This window comes from Piliocolobus tephrosceles, unplaced genomic scaffold (assembly GCF_002776525.5).
Source record: "Piliocolobus tephrosceles isolate RC106 unplaced genomic scaffold, ASM277652v3 unscaffolded_33837, whole genome shotgun sequence".
NCBI lineage: Eukaryota > Metazoa > Chordata > Mammalia > Primates > Cercopithecidae > Piliocolobus > Piliocolobus tephrosceles.
The window spans coordinates 5,231-21,714 of record NW_022317462.1 but is presented as its reverse complement, the minus strand read 5'-3'; the positions used below and the strand labels follow the sequence as shown (position 1 = coordinate 21,714).

The 16,484-nt window shown below is 37.0% G+C and overlaps 1 protein-coding gene across 1 annotated transcript; it reads right to left on the bottom strand.

Moving 5' to 3' along the window:
- Nucleotides 1-207: 207 nt before the first annotated feature.
- Nucleotides 208-14,591, bottom strand: LOC111549870 (recombining binding protein suppressor of hairless). Its single transcript, XM_026452332.1, has 3 exons — nt 14,494-14,591; nt 4,835-5,000; nt 208-490 (listed from the first exon to the last, which is right to left on the bottom strand). Exons 1-3 carry the CDS (start codon nt 14,580-14,582, stop codon nt 275-277), a joined length of 471 nt encoding a protein of 156 aa, XP_026308117.1. The 5' UTR covers nt 14,583-14,591; the 3' UTR covers nt 208-274.
- Nucleotides 14,592-16,484: the final 1,893 nt, after the last annotated feature.

Here is a 16,484-nt window from a genome sequence, read left to right as displayed (position 1 = left end):
ATTCAGCATCATAGGCTCAAGATACCCAAAGCCAACAACATCACCCCCTCTAGTCACCATAACAACAGAAGGAGAAAACCTCCCATTTCCCCAAAATGTCCCTGGGAGCACTAAGGAACCAACTCTGGTTAAGAACTGCTTCATTAGACCACAGACTGTCGATTTACGATTAAAAAAAGAAAGACAATAAACAGGGCCACAAAAATATTAGTAAAGAATGAATTGGCTATTGAAAAGGCCATTTTTAATTTAACAAAGAGTCTGTCTTATTAATTCACGGTAGGAATTGGGGACAAATAAGAAAAGCATACATACAGTCAGCATTTTTCAATGACTGCTTCTTTTTGGAAGGTTTGGAGATGACTTTTATCCGCTTGCTGAGGAACACACCAATGTCATCACTGTTGCCATAGAACATCTTCACAGACAACATGAAGTGCTTTCGCTTGTCTGAATCAGATATGTACAATGTTTTGGCTGTGCAATAGTTCTGTGAAAGAAAAGTAAAGTTTTAATAGCAGCAAAACCTTGTTTGTTTATGTAGTACCTACAACTCAGAATCGTCATAGTTTAAGTAATAATAAGAAAAACAATTCCAATGCATAGCTGATAAAACCAACTACAAAAATTATCAACTGTAAAAATTACTGAAATGGATTTCTGAAAAGTACAAAATCTTCCTTATAAAGTCTACAAAACACAAACATTGTCATCTATGGTATCCTCTTTTAAAAAAGACCATTTAAAAAAACAGTATTTTCTTGTTTTACACAGCTCTACAACTGTGTCATGGAATTATCCCTCAATGTTACAGCAGTAACTTTTAAAATAATTTTTACAGTTAATAAAATCAATGACTATCTTCAAAAAAAAATAAAGCCATCAAAATTCAACAAATTATGTAAAAGATTTTAGCAGTAGTTCTTCTCAAAATAGTGCATAGAATGTTTTTCTTTACATAGCTGAACACTAGAGTAGTCACTTGTAAGTTTGAGGAAAACAACGCAAGACAAACTGGATGATTATAAAATGTCTTAACCAGAAAGAGATTATATAAGCATTACCTTAAAGAACTATTTTTAAAATGGTTAACTGCACAAAAGGGCGATTCATATGTATCACTAAAAGAACTGAATTTAAAGGTACTAGAGAAAATGCTCAAGGCATTATGTCAGTTTACCAGAATTTAAATTCTGATAACTGAAAAGATTAAGAGATACAGCACTTGACAAAGAGCAAAGACACTTCAAAATGCTACTGCTTATATTATATATGACAATTCTAAAATCTTTCCTATTCTCTTGATCCCTGTGAATCAGAGAGGGATCTAAACTATTGTCCTTTTCCAGATAAGATAAATAATGCTGAAACACAGTATAAATATCTAAAGTATCTGAATTATATTTTTTTAAAGATCAGCATTCCACTTTAAAATTAGGCTAAACAAGTTTTTTCAACTATCTCTTCTGTATCTTCCTTTTAAAAAGCAGAGCAAATGCTACTCAGGAAACAGTTAATGACTTCTAGGTTTTTATTTTTAAAATTTTACTCACAGACAGCCTTGGTAGCAGACAAAACTACTGCAATCGTTTATTGTACTTCTCATAGCAAAGCTATATAAGAAAATTTAGGTGCTATCTTGAACATTACACATTCAATTAAGTTTTTAAAAATCAAAAGTTCCGTAAAAGCTTTGAGAGGTTTTGCTCTGTAGAAGGCAAAAATAAGATAAAGCTAATCACAGTAATAAGAAAAATAAAAACAGGCCAGGCTGGTGGCTCATGCCTGTAATCCCAGCACTTTGGGAGGCCGAGGTGGGCAGACTGCTTAAGTCCAGAAATTTGAGACCAGCCTGAGCAACATGGTGAAACCCATCTCTACAAAAAACACAAAAATTATCCAGGCATGGTGGTGCATGCCTGTAGTCCCAGCTACTCAGGAGGCTGAGGTGGGAGGGTCACTTGAGCCCAGGAGGCAGAGGTTGTAATGAGCCGTGATCCCACCACTGCACTCCAGCCTGGGCGACAGGGCGGCACCCTGTCTCAAAATGAATAAAAATAAAGAAACAAGAAAACAACAGTACTTTGCAGTCACATCACTCCTTGCACCCAAGAACTCCAACACACTCAGAGATGGCATCTGTGAGCCTCTATGCCCACAGGTCTGCCATACTCTTAAAAATGACAGCAATGAAGGTCAAATTAAGCTTAACAATGAAATTCTTCTGCAACATAAGGTGAGGTCTGTGAAAATCGGTATCAATGTACTAAAGCAGACAGTCATGGGAAGCAAAAATGAAATGTATATCTAAATGAAGGTAATTACATTCTAATGGGAAAGCTTAAAACTGTTGAGATCGCTTAATTTTGAGTGTTAAAATTAAAAGGTAAGATCCATTTGAGAAAGAGAAAATACTGAAATCCAGCATAAATAACACATACTGGCAAACAAGAAAGGAAAAAAAGAACCAAGAAGGTTAGATCGTAAAACCTACACAAAAAGAACTGCATTTTGTTCAGAAAAAACAAACACACATATATCTCCTTGGAAAGAAAGGAAATATATCCCTAATTACAATGAGTAGTTTGAATCCACAAAAATCATAACCAAGATAATTTTATGGGAACTATTTTTAAAAAACTATAAGGCCACTGACCACAAACTACTCAAATTCCATTAAGAAAAAAAGGAATCAGGCCTGTAATCCCAGCACTTTGGGAGGCCGAGATGGGCGGATCACAAGGTCAGGAGATCGAGACCATCCTGGCTAACACGGTGAAACCCCGTCTCTACTAAAAAATACAAAAACTAGCCGGGCGATGTGGCGGACGCCTGTAGTCCCAGCTACTTGGGAGGCTGAGGCAGGAGAATGGTGCAAACCCGGGAGGCGGAGCTTGTAGTGAGCTGAGATCTGGCCACTGCACTCCAGCCTGAGCGGCAGAGTGAGACTCCGTCTCAAAAAAAAAGAAAAAAAGGAAAAAGTCACTAACTCACAGAAAATAAGCAAATAAAACTAAAATTACATTTGCCTTGCTATTCTAAAAGGTTAAATTAGCTAATGGAATTCTAGAAGAGAAAATGGTATATAATCATCTCTCTAGAAATACTCTTTGAAAACAAGATCTTTAGGCAATAAAGACATTTCCCTGAAAGGAAGAAGAAATACCAAGTCTAATGCTGCAAAGTGATACTTGCGAAAGACAAGCAGTGATACTATTGCTTGGTTTATTTGGTATTACCTCACTTAAAATTACTGGAAGCTGGAACTGGTTAAAATGAGCTATGAAGTAGGATTAAAGTTATATACACAGGTAGCTAGAATCTCTGGCTTCTCACTACCTATCTGATCCACTCATTCATAGTACTGAATGTCTACATGTGAAGCCTGGAGGCATATAACTCTGAGATTTCCTAGGCAACAAGAAAACAGATGAGACAAGATGAAGATCTATTAGATCGACCCACCACTTAAATATATTCGTTACTTTAGCTCAGGGGTCATAATTTAGAAATAGTTTGACTGGTTTAAGAGGAAACAACCTTTATTGTAATAAGTATCCCAAATCTAATCTAAAATAGTCAACAAACCTTCTTACAAAAATTATAAAGATATAATGACATACAAATAGCTAAATTTGAAGGAGGTTGATATTAAGACCTGTAGTACTATCTGTAAAATCACTAAAATTGAATTTGAGAGCACATATCCCCTAGCTCACCTCCATCAACACCACTCCTAACCCATATCTCTAGTGCCAACTACAACACAGCAAACACTAAAATATTCAACAAAGATGCATCGAATGAAACAGCTGTTTATGCACTATTTTAGAAGACGTTTAGTCATTGAGATCAGAACTAACCATTTTCCAAAGTATAGTAGCAAGCAAAAATAAAATCATAGCTAAATCCCAAGTGAATAAAAAACTATCTTTCAATACTAAAAGTATAGATTGGCTGGACACGGTGGCACACACCCATAATCCCAGCACTTTGGGAAGCTGAGGTGGGTAGATTGCTTGAGCTCAGGAGTTCAAGACCAGCCTAGCTAACATGGCGAAACCCTGTCTCTACAAAAAAATACAAAAAAGTTAGCTGGACATGGTGACGCACACCTGCGGTCCTACTACTTGAGAGGTGGAGGCTGCAGTCAGCCAAGATTGCACCATTGCATTTCAACCTGGGTGACAGAGTAAAAATCCCGTCCAGGGAAAGAAAAAAAAAAAGATCTAGATTGACTGCTTTCTAAATTCATACAATTAGTAAAACTAGTTGATAAATTGTTTTCTCTAGAAAATTAATTAAACAACCCCTGCTATGCACTAAAATTTGAGTATAACCAACTGTGGCTGTTCTTGTCTATAGTATCTCTGATGTCAAGTAAACATTTATGATCTTTATAACCCAGATAAATGCTTTCCACAATGTATATATCATCATGTCTAGTATAAAACTAAGATTAAAACAGCAGAGTAAAACATTACTGAACAATGTATTTTTGTTGAGATTTGAGTATCAAACCTCTGTCAAACAGAAGATGAGCAATCAGCCTCCTAAATTTATTACTGGCTTCCAACAGAAATCTGATTTGCTAAAACTGCTTGCAAGCTGGGGAAGCTTACTGCATGCCATCTTCCTATGTCAGCAGCATAAGCTTCCTGAATGACTAGACCAAAGCGATCTGAGAGGCATATTTTTTGGTCCTAGTTTATATATTCCAGAAATTGTTACCAACAGTTATTAAAGAAAAAAATCTCCACCACAAGAATGAATACGAAAACTACATTCTGGTACCATGGTGCCCCTTTCTGGTGAACTAGCAGTCTTCATTTACCTTTCCTTCCAAGTTTAGCTGCTGCATTTCTTGGTCACTATTTCCGATCCCAATAAATGCACACGGTTGAGACTCTTGTTCAGAACAACCATCACGTTCCATTTGTTCTTTTTTTTTCTTCCATCCACTGCCCATAAGATACACACAAGGAGGAGGGCAAAAAAACCTGAAGAATTATGGGGGGGAAAAAAAAAAGCTCAAATCAATTAGATTCAAGAAAGCATTTCCTTTTCTTGAACATTATGAATACAAAATCATATTGAAATGCACCTATTTCCCAAAGAAAAATTTTGGTGAAGCCTTTTGTAATGCAAATAATCATGCCCACAAGACAGAAATCGGGACTTCCACAATAACTAAATCTGTTCAGGTAAAATATTGGAGCTATGCGTACAGTTAGATTAAATACTTTTTAGAGTACAGAACTTCTCTTTGTATTTTCACATGGCTCAGAGTTCTAAACTACTGGAGTTCAGCAAATTCAGTGCACTCTAACATATTACAAAACATGATAAACCACCACAAAATCTGTAATTACTAATTAAGGCCTATTCAAAATGACACAATCATTAATGAGTGACATTATTGTTATGGATACTGCATTTAACTTAATGTGGTAAATTAACTTAATGGGATAAATTAACCTAGAAAATTTTATTATCAAGTATTGTCCATAGTAGAAATACCCAAAATATTAATAAAAGCAAAAGAGTCAAAAGTAAATGGATCTCCTGATTATGCGCAGTGTTGTGTTTTGCATATCTTTGAATTTTATATATACATGGAACACCTGGTGCACTGTAGATATCTGAGAAATATTTCATGCTCAAAGAACAATATACTATATTCTTTCAACTCACAGAATACCACAGGTTTGTTTTGCTAGTTGTCAAAAACCACCCTTACAAGTTCTTCTGAGAATGACTTTCTTATAATCTTTTCTTTAGCAATTAAAAATATTATCTATTGCAAAGCCTAGCGCAAGGCTCATATTTTACATAGTTCAGACCATCAATCCAGTCCTTATATAGGGTATAAATTCAGCTTTGCTCAATTATAATGCTGACTTGTACATACTTTAAAACATCTATGCCATATCTCTTTAGAGGGCCTGAAAACTCAAATTAACTATAGTAGCCACATAAGTCATATAAATGGGTGAACGGTGTATATATAATAAACAGGAATATCCAGGCTGGGCGCAGTGGCTCATGCCTGTAATCTTAACATTTTGGGAGGCAGAGGCAGGTGGATTGCTTGAGCCCAGGAGTTTGAGACCAGCCTGGGCAACATGGCTAAACCTCGTGTCTATAAAAAATACAAAAATTAGTGGGCATGGTGGCAGGCACCTATAGTCCCAGCTACTCCAGTGGCTAAGGTGGGAGGACTACCTGAGCCTGGGAGCTCAAGGCTGCGGTGAGCTGTCATAGTGCACCTGCACTCCAGCCTGGGTGAGTGAGACTGTCTTAAAAAAAAAAAAAAAATTAGGAATATCCTTTAGTTTCCCAAAGAAGTAGTTTCCTTCCCTTCTTTCTTGAAACACACAGCCTCCATTGTCATTCTCACTTTTTGTACTGTTATTAGTACAGAAAATTTTTTACTTTTCTTAATCCTAGTATAAGAAAACCCAGATCTTAAATGCAATGATAATCAGCCACTGCTGTGTATATATCCACTCACACTCACGTGGCTGAACTATGGGCATGCAAGTCTAGTGTTGGTCCCGTCCTCCAACTGTTCAATAGATGCCTGAAATCAAATTTTATACGAAATAGTTTTTTTAAATTTGGCAACTAATTTACACTTATTAACACTCTGTAGGCCAACAATGTGCAGACTAAAAGAAAAAAACTTTATGTGCATATATGCACACACATGCAGACACCAGCAGGCTGGATTTGGTGCTTAGGTCTTCTTGAAGGTGGTAATATCTACTTCTTATTTGCTTCCCCCTCAGCCTCTACAATATTATCTATACTGAATTGACTCAAAATATATTAATAGAACCTACTTTTTGTTCAACCCTAACCAGACTACTTTAGAGGCAATTTACATACGACTTACAAGAAGTAAGCTGGGTTTATTTAACATTCATTAATTCTCCAAATTATTTATTATATCCTGAGTGTGTAACAGATACTGGGGATATAGCAGTAAAAATAACCAAAAAAATGAAACAAAATTCCTGTTCTCATGGAACTTACACTCTAATAGGAGAGAGATAATAAAAACAGATAAATGAGTGAAATAACATGCACATGTACTCCATTAGCTGGTGTACTCCATTAGCTGGGGAGAAAAAAATAAAGCAGGCAAGGGGTACTTGAAATGGGGACAGCCCAAGGTGGCCAGGAAAAGTTTCCTTAAGAAGGTGACTTTGAGTCATGACCTAAAGCCATGCGGACACCTGGGGCAAGAGCATTTCCACAGAGGAAAGAGCCAGTGCAAAGGCTCTGAGGTACGAAGGACTGTGACCAAGAGTGGGGAAACAACCAACAGACCAGAGTGGCTGGAGCGGAGAGCAGAAGGGGGATTAACAGGCAGCGAAGCCAGAGGTAGTGGACAAGTAGACCAAGGAGGCCCTAAGGATTTAACTGAGTGAGGAGGGAAGTCTCTGTAGTCCTCTCACATTTATCTAATCCAATAGAAAAGAGCAGTTTTCATGCCCGTATACTTACACTGAGGCCAAGGATATAAAGGTCACAGCCAAGGTAGTGGGCCCAGTTCCAGGTCACTCTAAGTTTGGAGGGAAGCCTGGATTAACTGGGCTAGTTTTGGAGTGGGTTCAGTTCAAGTCTACAAAGGGGAGCTTTCTGGCTTCTAATGCTGGGAGTTACTCAATGCTTACTATGGCACAGAGTCAAATACCTAGGCTGGCACACTCTCAGGAGGTTGAGAAGGCATCAGTTTTGGAAACACAACTCCTGTTAGTTTTTTATTGAACACTGATGTTAGGACTCCTTAGTAAACTGGTGTATCAGCTATAAAACTCAAAGAGCTGTGTTTTAGTACAGGTTGTGTATTGCTTATCTAAAATGCTTGGGACCAATAGTGTTTTGAATTTTTTTTTTTTTCCAGATCTTGGATTGTTTGCATTTATTCTTAGCGGTTGAACATCCCAAATCTAAAATGCTCCAGGCTGGGTGCAGTGACTCATGCCTGTAATTCCAGCACTTTGGGAGGCCAAGGCGGGAGGATCACTTGAGGCCAGGAGTTCAAGACCAGACTGGCCAACATGGCAAAACACTGTCTCTACTAAAAATACAAAAATTAGCCAGGCATGGTAGTGCATGCCTGTAGTCCTAGTTACTCAGGAGGCGGAGGCACGAGAATTGCTTGAACCCGGTAGGTAGGGGTTGCAGCGAGCCAAGATAGTGCCACTGTATTCCAGCCTAGATGACAGAGGAAGACTCTTACAGGGTTATGTTGGCACTCAGGGTTTTCAGATTTTGGAGCACTTCGAATTTTTCGATTGGGAATGCACAACCTGTATGCCAAATACAGTAGTCAAATCACAATGAGTTATCATAAATGGTACTTCTTAATTTCACATTTGAAAAATATAAAGAGAGCTAAAATGATAAAAGAATGAGTAGTGCTAGTTTTCTCAAAAGTACTGTGACAAAATGCATGAAACGGTAAAAATCAGGTTGATAAAAAATTCTCTATTCAAAACAATGACCAAGGGTCTATCTTGAAAGTGCTTTCCAATCATGTAATAAATATAAGAAAAATGAAGAGTTTTCAATAGTCTCTGAGTCTTAAAAAAAAAAAAAAAAAAACACTCAAGTCTAAATTATTTTAAACAGCCATGATGGAAGAAAGTAGCAAATCCAATATAATCTAAACATTGAAATTATTTCTATATTGCTGATAAAATCATAACTTAAACATCCCAATATCATCATCCCCTAAAATAAGGCAAACAAATCAAGTTGTTGCCCAGACTTCAGTAACAATACAGTGATTGAATAAAAGTCAGCATATATACAAAAAAAGGGCAAGAATACAAGCAAAAGAAACCAAAGAGAATGGGGTAAAAATAAAAGGCCACCAAATTAACAGAAGAAAACTCAAATACATCTTTATTTTATTTATTTATTTATTTACTTATTTATTTAATTTTAAAGATACAGTCAGACTTTCACTATGTTGCCCAGGTTGGTCTTGAACTCCTGGTCTCAAGGGATTCTCCTGTCTTGGTCTCTAAAAGTGTTGGGATTACAGGCACAAGCCACTGCACCTGGCCTAAAATATATCTTACGTGGTGTATTTTAGGCCAGGTGTGTGAAACTGACGATTTTTTTAAAATTTGGGCAGTTGGTCAATATGTATCAAACACTCAGTGAAAAGTCTGACCAGTAAGTGGTTAGCCTAGAGTTTAACTGCTGCTACAAAAAGATATCCTATACAACACGTTGCCTCTATTTTCTCATCTTTCCCAGCAGCTCTATCAACTATGACAAACAATACTTTCTCTGCCACTTGGTGGCGATATGCACACATTTAAAATTTTATTCCTGTCATAGTTGTCTTTATTTTCAGAGACTGTTTCAACACCTATTTCCTCAAATCTTGAGATGATGTCTGAAAACTGCCTTACAGATTCAAAGGCTTTTTATCCATCCCAATATATAAATTCGGTTAAACAGAATCCAAACTCACGACATTTGCATTATCTTGCTACCCTTGCAGAATCATTACTAACCTTTGATGATTATTCAGTTCACAAGGACCGTATTTAGGAACTTTTTGCATACCACAATTGGCCAATTAACACAAATCTCAATATGACTTCAGAATCAGTCTAAATGGCTTTACTGTTAATTGTTTCAACAGCATCATACTGCTGCTTAATTACTGCCTTCAAGAAAGCTGAATGTTAATATGTCAAATGACATATTAACATTTCCTCTAGATAAAATAATCTTTTAAAAAGTTTATTTTTTAACCTAAGACCTTACTTAATGAGAAACTCATCACTAATATAAATGGGGTACTAGATGTGCCATGCAAATAAATATTAGTTATTAGGCACCATATTTAACATTAAGAACAATTTAAAATTTGGGGATAAAATTTCCTAACCAAATATTTTTAAGCATCACTTAAAATGATGGAGTTATTTTTTTTCACAAAAAAACTGGAGTTATTTTGTATGCCAAAAAGACACAGCCAAGAGGACTGTGATCATGCCCTCAGGTTACCTCACGCCTTGTGCCTTTGCAACTCTTCAAAAAGGCCTGAACCTGGATCAGCAAGAAAGAAGGCAGATCTTCCTCTTCCCACTATGCACTCCACCACCAACTAAGAGCCCAGAACTCTTTTCTGAATCCAGGGGAGTTTGCTAGACATCCAGAGGGCTAGACTAGCATTAGCAGTCCCTTGATACTAACACCTGTTTTTTAAAAAATCAAGTAAATTTAATGGGTTTCCCCTTTATTATAAAGTAATGCATGTCTACTTTGAAATTTTTAACAATACAAATCAGTAAAAATATAGGAAAGTGGTACTCTGGCCTTTTCATCATTTTTATTCATTTTTTTAGAGGACTTCAAAGTTTAGATTGTTCAAGCTTTCTTTTGACTGGGGTTTTAGACCAACTAGGCCATGCCCAAACAATACAGAGAAATTGAAAACAGGACGGGCGTGGTGGCTCACGCCTGTAATCCCAGTACTTTGGGAGGCAGAGGCGGGCAGATCACAAGGTCAAGAGTTCGAGACCAGCCTGGTCAACATGGTAAAAGCCCATCTCTACTAAAAATACAAAAAGTAGCCGGGCGCGGTGGCTCAAGCCTGTAATCCCAGCACTTTGGGAGGCCAAGACGGGCGGATCACAAGGTCAGGAGATCGAGATCATCCTGGCTAACACAGTGAAAACCCGTCTCTACTAAAAAATACCAAAAATCTAGCCGGGCGAGGTGGCGGGCGCCTGTAGTCCCAGCTACTCGGGAGGCTGACGCAGGAGAATGGCATAAACCCGGGAGGCGGAGCTTGCAGTGAGCTAAGATCCAGCCACTGCACTCCAGCCCGGGCAACAGAGCAAGACTCCGTCTCAAAAAAAAAAAAAAAAAAAAAATACAAAAAGTAGCTGTGCATGGTGGTGGGTGCCTGCAATCCCAGCTACTCAGGAGGCTGAGGCAGGAGGATCGTTTGAACCTGGGAGGCAGAGGTTGCAGTGAGCCAAGATTGTGCCATTGTACTCCAGTCTGGGCAACAAGGTGAGACTCCATCTCAAAAAAAAAAAAAAAAAAAAAAAGAAGAAAAAAAATAAAAGCTACTACAATAAAAGATAAGGTTAAGTTTTCCATTTTAACTCGATAAACCACTACAGCTCTATATGCATGTTTGTTTGTTTGTTTTGAGACAGAGTCTCACTCTGCCACCCAGGCTGGAGTGCAGTGGCACTATCTCGGATCAGTGCAACCTCCACCTCCTAGGTTCAAGCGATTCTCCTGCCTCAGCCTCCACAGTAGCTAGGATTACAGGTGCCTGCCACCACACCTGGCTAATGTTTGTATTTTTAGTAGAGATGGGGTTTCACCAAGTTGGCCAGGCTGGTCTTGAACTCCTAACCTCAGGTGATCCTCTCACCTTAGCCTCCCAGAGTGCTGGGATTACAGGCGTGAGCCACCGCACCCGGCCGTATTTTTTAACAGTAACTAACAAACAGGAACCTTATCTGGATTTTAACATATTTTCTAAATAGCTCTTCCCCTTTTGTTATCTTCATTGGGCCTCAGTTATACATCCCGGTATTAAATGACATAGTGACTTTTAAAACTCCTAGTAAAGGTCTTTTTGCATAAAACCTGGCACATAATAGCCAAATAGCCAATCAGAAATAAAGAATAAGTGAATTCAATTGTACTAAAATGCATCTTCAAAAATCCAGAGAAAAGAAAAGCAGCTTGCCCAAGTCTGAAGCTATATGATAAACATGCATCTATTCACAATTCAATTAGAGCTAGTCCAGTCTCACCCAGGTAATGGTAAAAGAGTTAGTCCTAGGCAAAGTTAAGTTTACAAAGTTTAAGTACTCAAAGGACCTTTTTCTCCTTAGTCCCTGCTCTAGATAACACAACACTCAAACGCAAATGAAATGGTATGGCAATTAGGGTAGTAAAAAGGGTAAATATTTAAAATTAGGCCCTCAAGAGTTCCAACCCTAGCTCCACAGATTCCTAACTAATGTCAACCTGGACACATTTAAAATCTCTGATTTTTAGATTCTTTGCCCACAGAATTTGGATCATAACATGACTACTTTACAAAATTATTATGAGGATTACAACTTTAAAATATTTATAAAGCACTTTCAGAACAATGTCTGGCTCATGATCAGAGCCGATATGAAACTGTTTCTACCTCAGATTCACTGTGAGGTGCACAGCTGGCCTTTTAGATTCTTCTTCCATAATGACAGGTGTTGACTTTTTCTGTTTTGCTTAAAAAGCAGAAAACTTGCTATAAACACACACTAAATTTCATTAATGAAAAAGAAATACTGAATTTCTAGTATCAACTTCATGGGGAAAAAAAGGACCACTAATTTGAGTTGGTATGCTATGTCCCAAACTACAGATATCAACTTCTTCCCATATTTAACCCTAAATCAGTGTTTAAGTTGTGTTAGTAAAGTAAGATAAAATAATCATAAATTTAGTAAGCCTGAATAACAATACCCGGCAGTATGAATCTTAAAAATTGTTTTCACTTGTTCATCTTTGAGGATAAAACTACCAATTAAATAGCTTTACCTTCTTAGCCAAGCACGGTGTCTCATGCCTCTAATCCTTTGGGAGGCAGAGGAGGGCGGATCACTTGAGCCCAGGAGTTTGGGATCATCCTGGACAGCATAGTGAAACCCTGTCTCTATAAAAAATACAAAAATTAGCTGGCCATGGTGGTGAGTGCCTGTAGTCCCAGTTACTCAGGTGGCTGAGGTGGGAGGATCACCTGAGCCCAGTAAGCAAAAATCATACCACTGCACTCCAGTCAGGGCAACAGAATGAGACCCTGTCTCAAAAAAAAAAAAAAAAAAAAAAAGCTTTACCCTTCTTTTCAGCTCAGATCTAGTCAGCTTCCAGGAACTTCCTAAAAAGGGACTTCCTAATTCTCCTTTAACATGTAAATTAATTTAATCACATACATATAACATTTCCCTTCTCTTAAGCATAAGCTGAGGTTTCCTTTATGTCACAATCTCTAAGAATTCTACTCATTCCTTTCACAACAACCCCAAAACCTTAGTTTTCATTCCTTCTCTCTTTGGTTGGGTACCTTTCTAGCCAATTAAAAACCTTTGATCTTTCTCCATAAGCAGGCTTTTTCCATGAAATGCTTAACCAAAAAATGCTGTTTGAAAGACAGACTCAAGAAACTATTCACAAGAAAATTCCAGGAATCAAGTGAAGAAACAATGAAAGTCCCCAATTAAACATAAAAAATGCTGAAATTTATAGGATACCATGAGAAATATTTTAAAATCATCTTGTTGTAATTTAATTTTGGTTAATCTACTTTATAGGTAATTTCTGTTGAGTCCACATTCAACCAGTATGAGAGTATGAACCCAGTTTTGCTGTTTCTTCTTAGTAGCAACCCAAACAAGAATAGGATCAAGAGAGAGAGCCAGCAGTTTTCTTTATAATCACTCTATAGCTCAATTAACCTAAGCTCAAGACAGTTTTAGGATCAAGAGCTTATTTAGCCTTTTCCTTTTCAAAATGGTACTTTTGGGGTCACATTTGTGTAAAAAACTACATTTTCCACCAAAGAGAAAGCTTCGCTGTGAATGACCTAATGTATCACATAAGTATTTGGGAAATATTATGTGGCCCAAAAGAAAAATTGTGGATTATTTGATTTTTTAAGATCAGGGATTTATTAACAAGATGACCTTTATTAAATTCTCCTTCTAGCTTGAGTATGTGTAGAAAGTAGAAAAGTTCCTTTCAAAGCTTGTCTTGGTTTAAAAATAAAATAATAGACACTAGAAATAATAGCTTCTTACTCTAAAGCCTCCTATCAACTATTAGTTCTTACACTTTACCCCAATTAGTCGCTTTGGTTTACTCAGGCATGTCTGGGCAGGCCCAGACAAGTCTTAGCTCATAGCTTTATGCCTCTTCCTTATTTGGAAATGTTATTGCTTTCTTAAATCTTTTGTAAGCAACTTCCTCTCTTCTTTGTTCTCCCCTGTACTTACCTATTTAGGAAAGTTTTATGTTATTAGTAAATCGGGTATCAATTTAAGACTGTGAAGTCCAGCTCCAGCCAACGGATGCAGGACACAGAGGTAAGGATGACCCAAATGCATAAGGGACAAATATGTCTGCTTTTCCTTTGTTAAGTGTGCTCTCTCCATTATTCCATCTGCAAGGAGCACCCTTTCTGCAGAAAGTAAAGATTGCCTTGCTGAGAGATCCTCTGTCTCCATGCTGACTTTTCTTCATGGCACCAGTTATCTATTCCTAACAGTATACTACAATTCACTTTGTTTCTCCCCTTCAGGAGACAAATCCCCTATTTTTTATTTTGTACTAGCAAATGAACCCAGTAATAGAAACCATCCTCTGACACATATATTAATACATAATTGGCAAATTCATGTGGTAACTACAATTAACTATCCACCAGAAAAACAATAATCTTACCTTTTTTCATTTCCATATGACTTCTGTGCAACTTTTGCATGAAGAATAAGTACTGTTTGATCCCCTCGCTCTTTTAAATAATTTCGCATAGCTTCCCTAAAATCAAATATAAATATTACTGTTACAGAGGTGAAATTCGTGATGAAATCTTCCTTCATTACTATGCTCTGTAATGAGAGGAATGCTTATAAATATTTTTTAAATAAGCAAACCTTAAAAACAAAAACAATAAAGCAAAGTAAATCCATAAATTAAACTGGAAGATTATACAATGATACTAAACACTGCTCATTTTCAATTCTATTCCTTGTTCTTTAAAAATAAGAAACTGTCTAGCATTCTTTGGAATTTATGATGTAACTCAAACCACAATTACACCTTCCAGAATAACTAGAATCAACATATACACTGCTAATGTGGCTTTAAAATATTATAAAGTTAATAGAATGCAGTAATTTTGTAGTTTAATAATGTAGTTCCCCTCCTCAGGTTCCCTACCCCAGCTATCAGAAGCAACGTTTTTCACTGAATACAAAAGCTGTAACAAATCCTTAAGTCATCCAAATTTATTATTACATGATCCTAAAATGACAATGCTATAAGGACCAAGAAAGGCCTATTGTTCACATACGAATACATAATTATCTCAAGGATATTAAATAAATAAAATGTAATAAAGGCTAATTGAAATCAGTGAAAATCTGAATTTAAAAAAACATACAATGTTAATTCTTTCAAGTAAAAACAACTCTACATATTTATTGAGCAAATGGTCGATACAAAGTTCAATATCTTAAATTGTTTTGCTAAGCAATATTATATAGTAAAAAGAAAGCAAGTTCTACACAGATGAAACTATAACAATTCTGAATAAGCAGAATCCCAATTCTTGAGATGTCTTACACAGCCCAAACTTAAATGTTATTCTACTCATACTATAAAGACAAATATCAGGTATAAGAGGGTAGCTACAGGGTAGTAATAAGTTATTAAATATTAGGACTTCTAGGTTTACAGCACTTACATACTAAGTAGCCTGGGGCACATCATTTAACCTCAACCAGCCTCTGATTCCCTAACTGGAACCGGAAGATAGTAACAACTCCCTACCACAGGGTGGCTGAGGGGATTAAATGAGATAACCTAGATAACAGCATCTATTTTTACCAACTGAAAAAACCTGTTAGCTCCGAGGCAGGGCAGTAATACCAGGATATAAACAGACTGAGAACTAATCCCTACCACTGCAAAGGAACTCAAAGTCCAAATTGTAATGAAATGCAATAATCCAAGTAGTAATATGTACAAAAAGCACCAATAAGGGAATGCCTATGTAAAGACAAGGGTGGATGGTAAAGGACTACAAGCTGGGAAAAGTTTTTAGAAGCCCTAATCCTGAGACAGAAGTAGACACAGGAAGTGGGAGGAGGAAAGCATAAGGTGTTCCAGGGCCTGAAAATAGTGTGAACAAAGGCATCGATAACTGCACATTCAGGCTAAGGAGTAAGGCAGCCACAACAGTAAAACAAGAGCAGCTAATGTTACTTGAGTGTTTCCTATGTACCAGGCCTTGAACTAAGCACTTTAACTCCATTATTTTATTTAATCCTCATAATCCAAAAAGTTAAGTACTGATATACTGCTAACACCATTTTGATTGTCATGCTCAAGTTCTTATAGTGAATAGTGGCAGTCCGGAATTCAAACAAATTTGCAAGATTCTAAGGTGAGCCGTGGCAGTGAATAAGGCTGACGATGACAGAGTCAACTATAAAGGCTTTGAAAATTGGACATTTGTATACTTAAATACTAAGTATAAAAGTTTACACTATTTCAAATATTACCCCGTAATAGGTGATGATAAAAGTGGTAATACGTCTCTGCATAGCAAAAGAAGCTTTCAATGGAGTAAACAGACAACCTACAGAATGGGGAGGAAATATGTGCAAACTATGCATCTGATAAAGGTCTAATATCCAGCATCTATAAGG

What these genes read in the sequence shown, in the direction of transcription:
- LOC111549870 (XM_026452332.1), bottom strand. Translation starts at nt 14,582, where the DNA reads ATGCGAAATTATTTAAAAGAGCGAGGGGATCAAACAGTACTTATTCTT. An exon ending in TCATATGGAAATGAAAAAAG is followed by an intron (nt 5,001 to 14,493) that starts GTAAGATTATTG and finishes ATAATTCTTCAG; the next exon opens with GTTTTTTTGCCCTCCTCCTT. An exon ending in AGCTAAACTTGGAAGGAAAG is followed by an intron (nt 491 to 4,834) that starts GTAAATGAAGAC and finishes TTTCTTTCACAG; the next exon opens with AACTATTGCACAGCCAAAAC.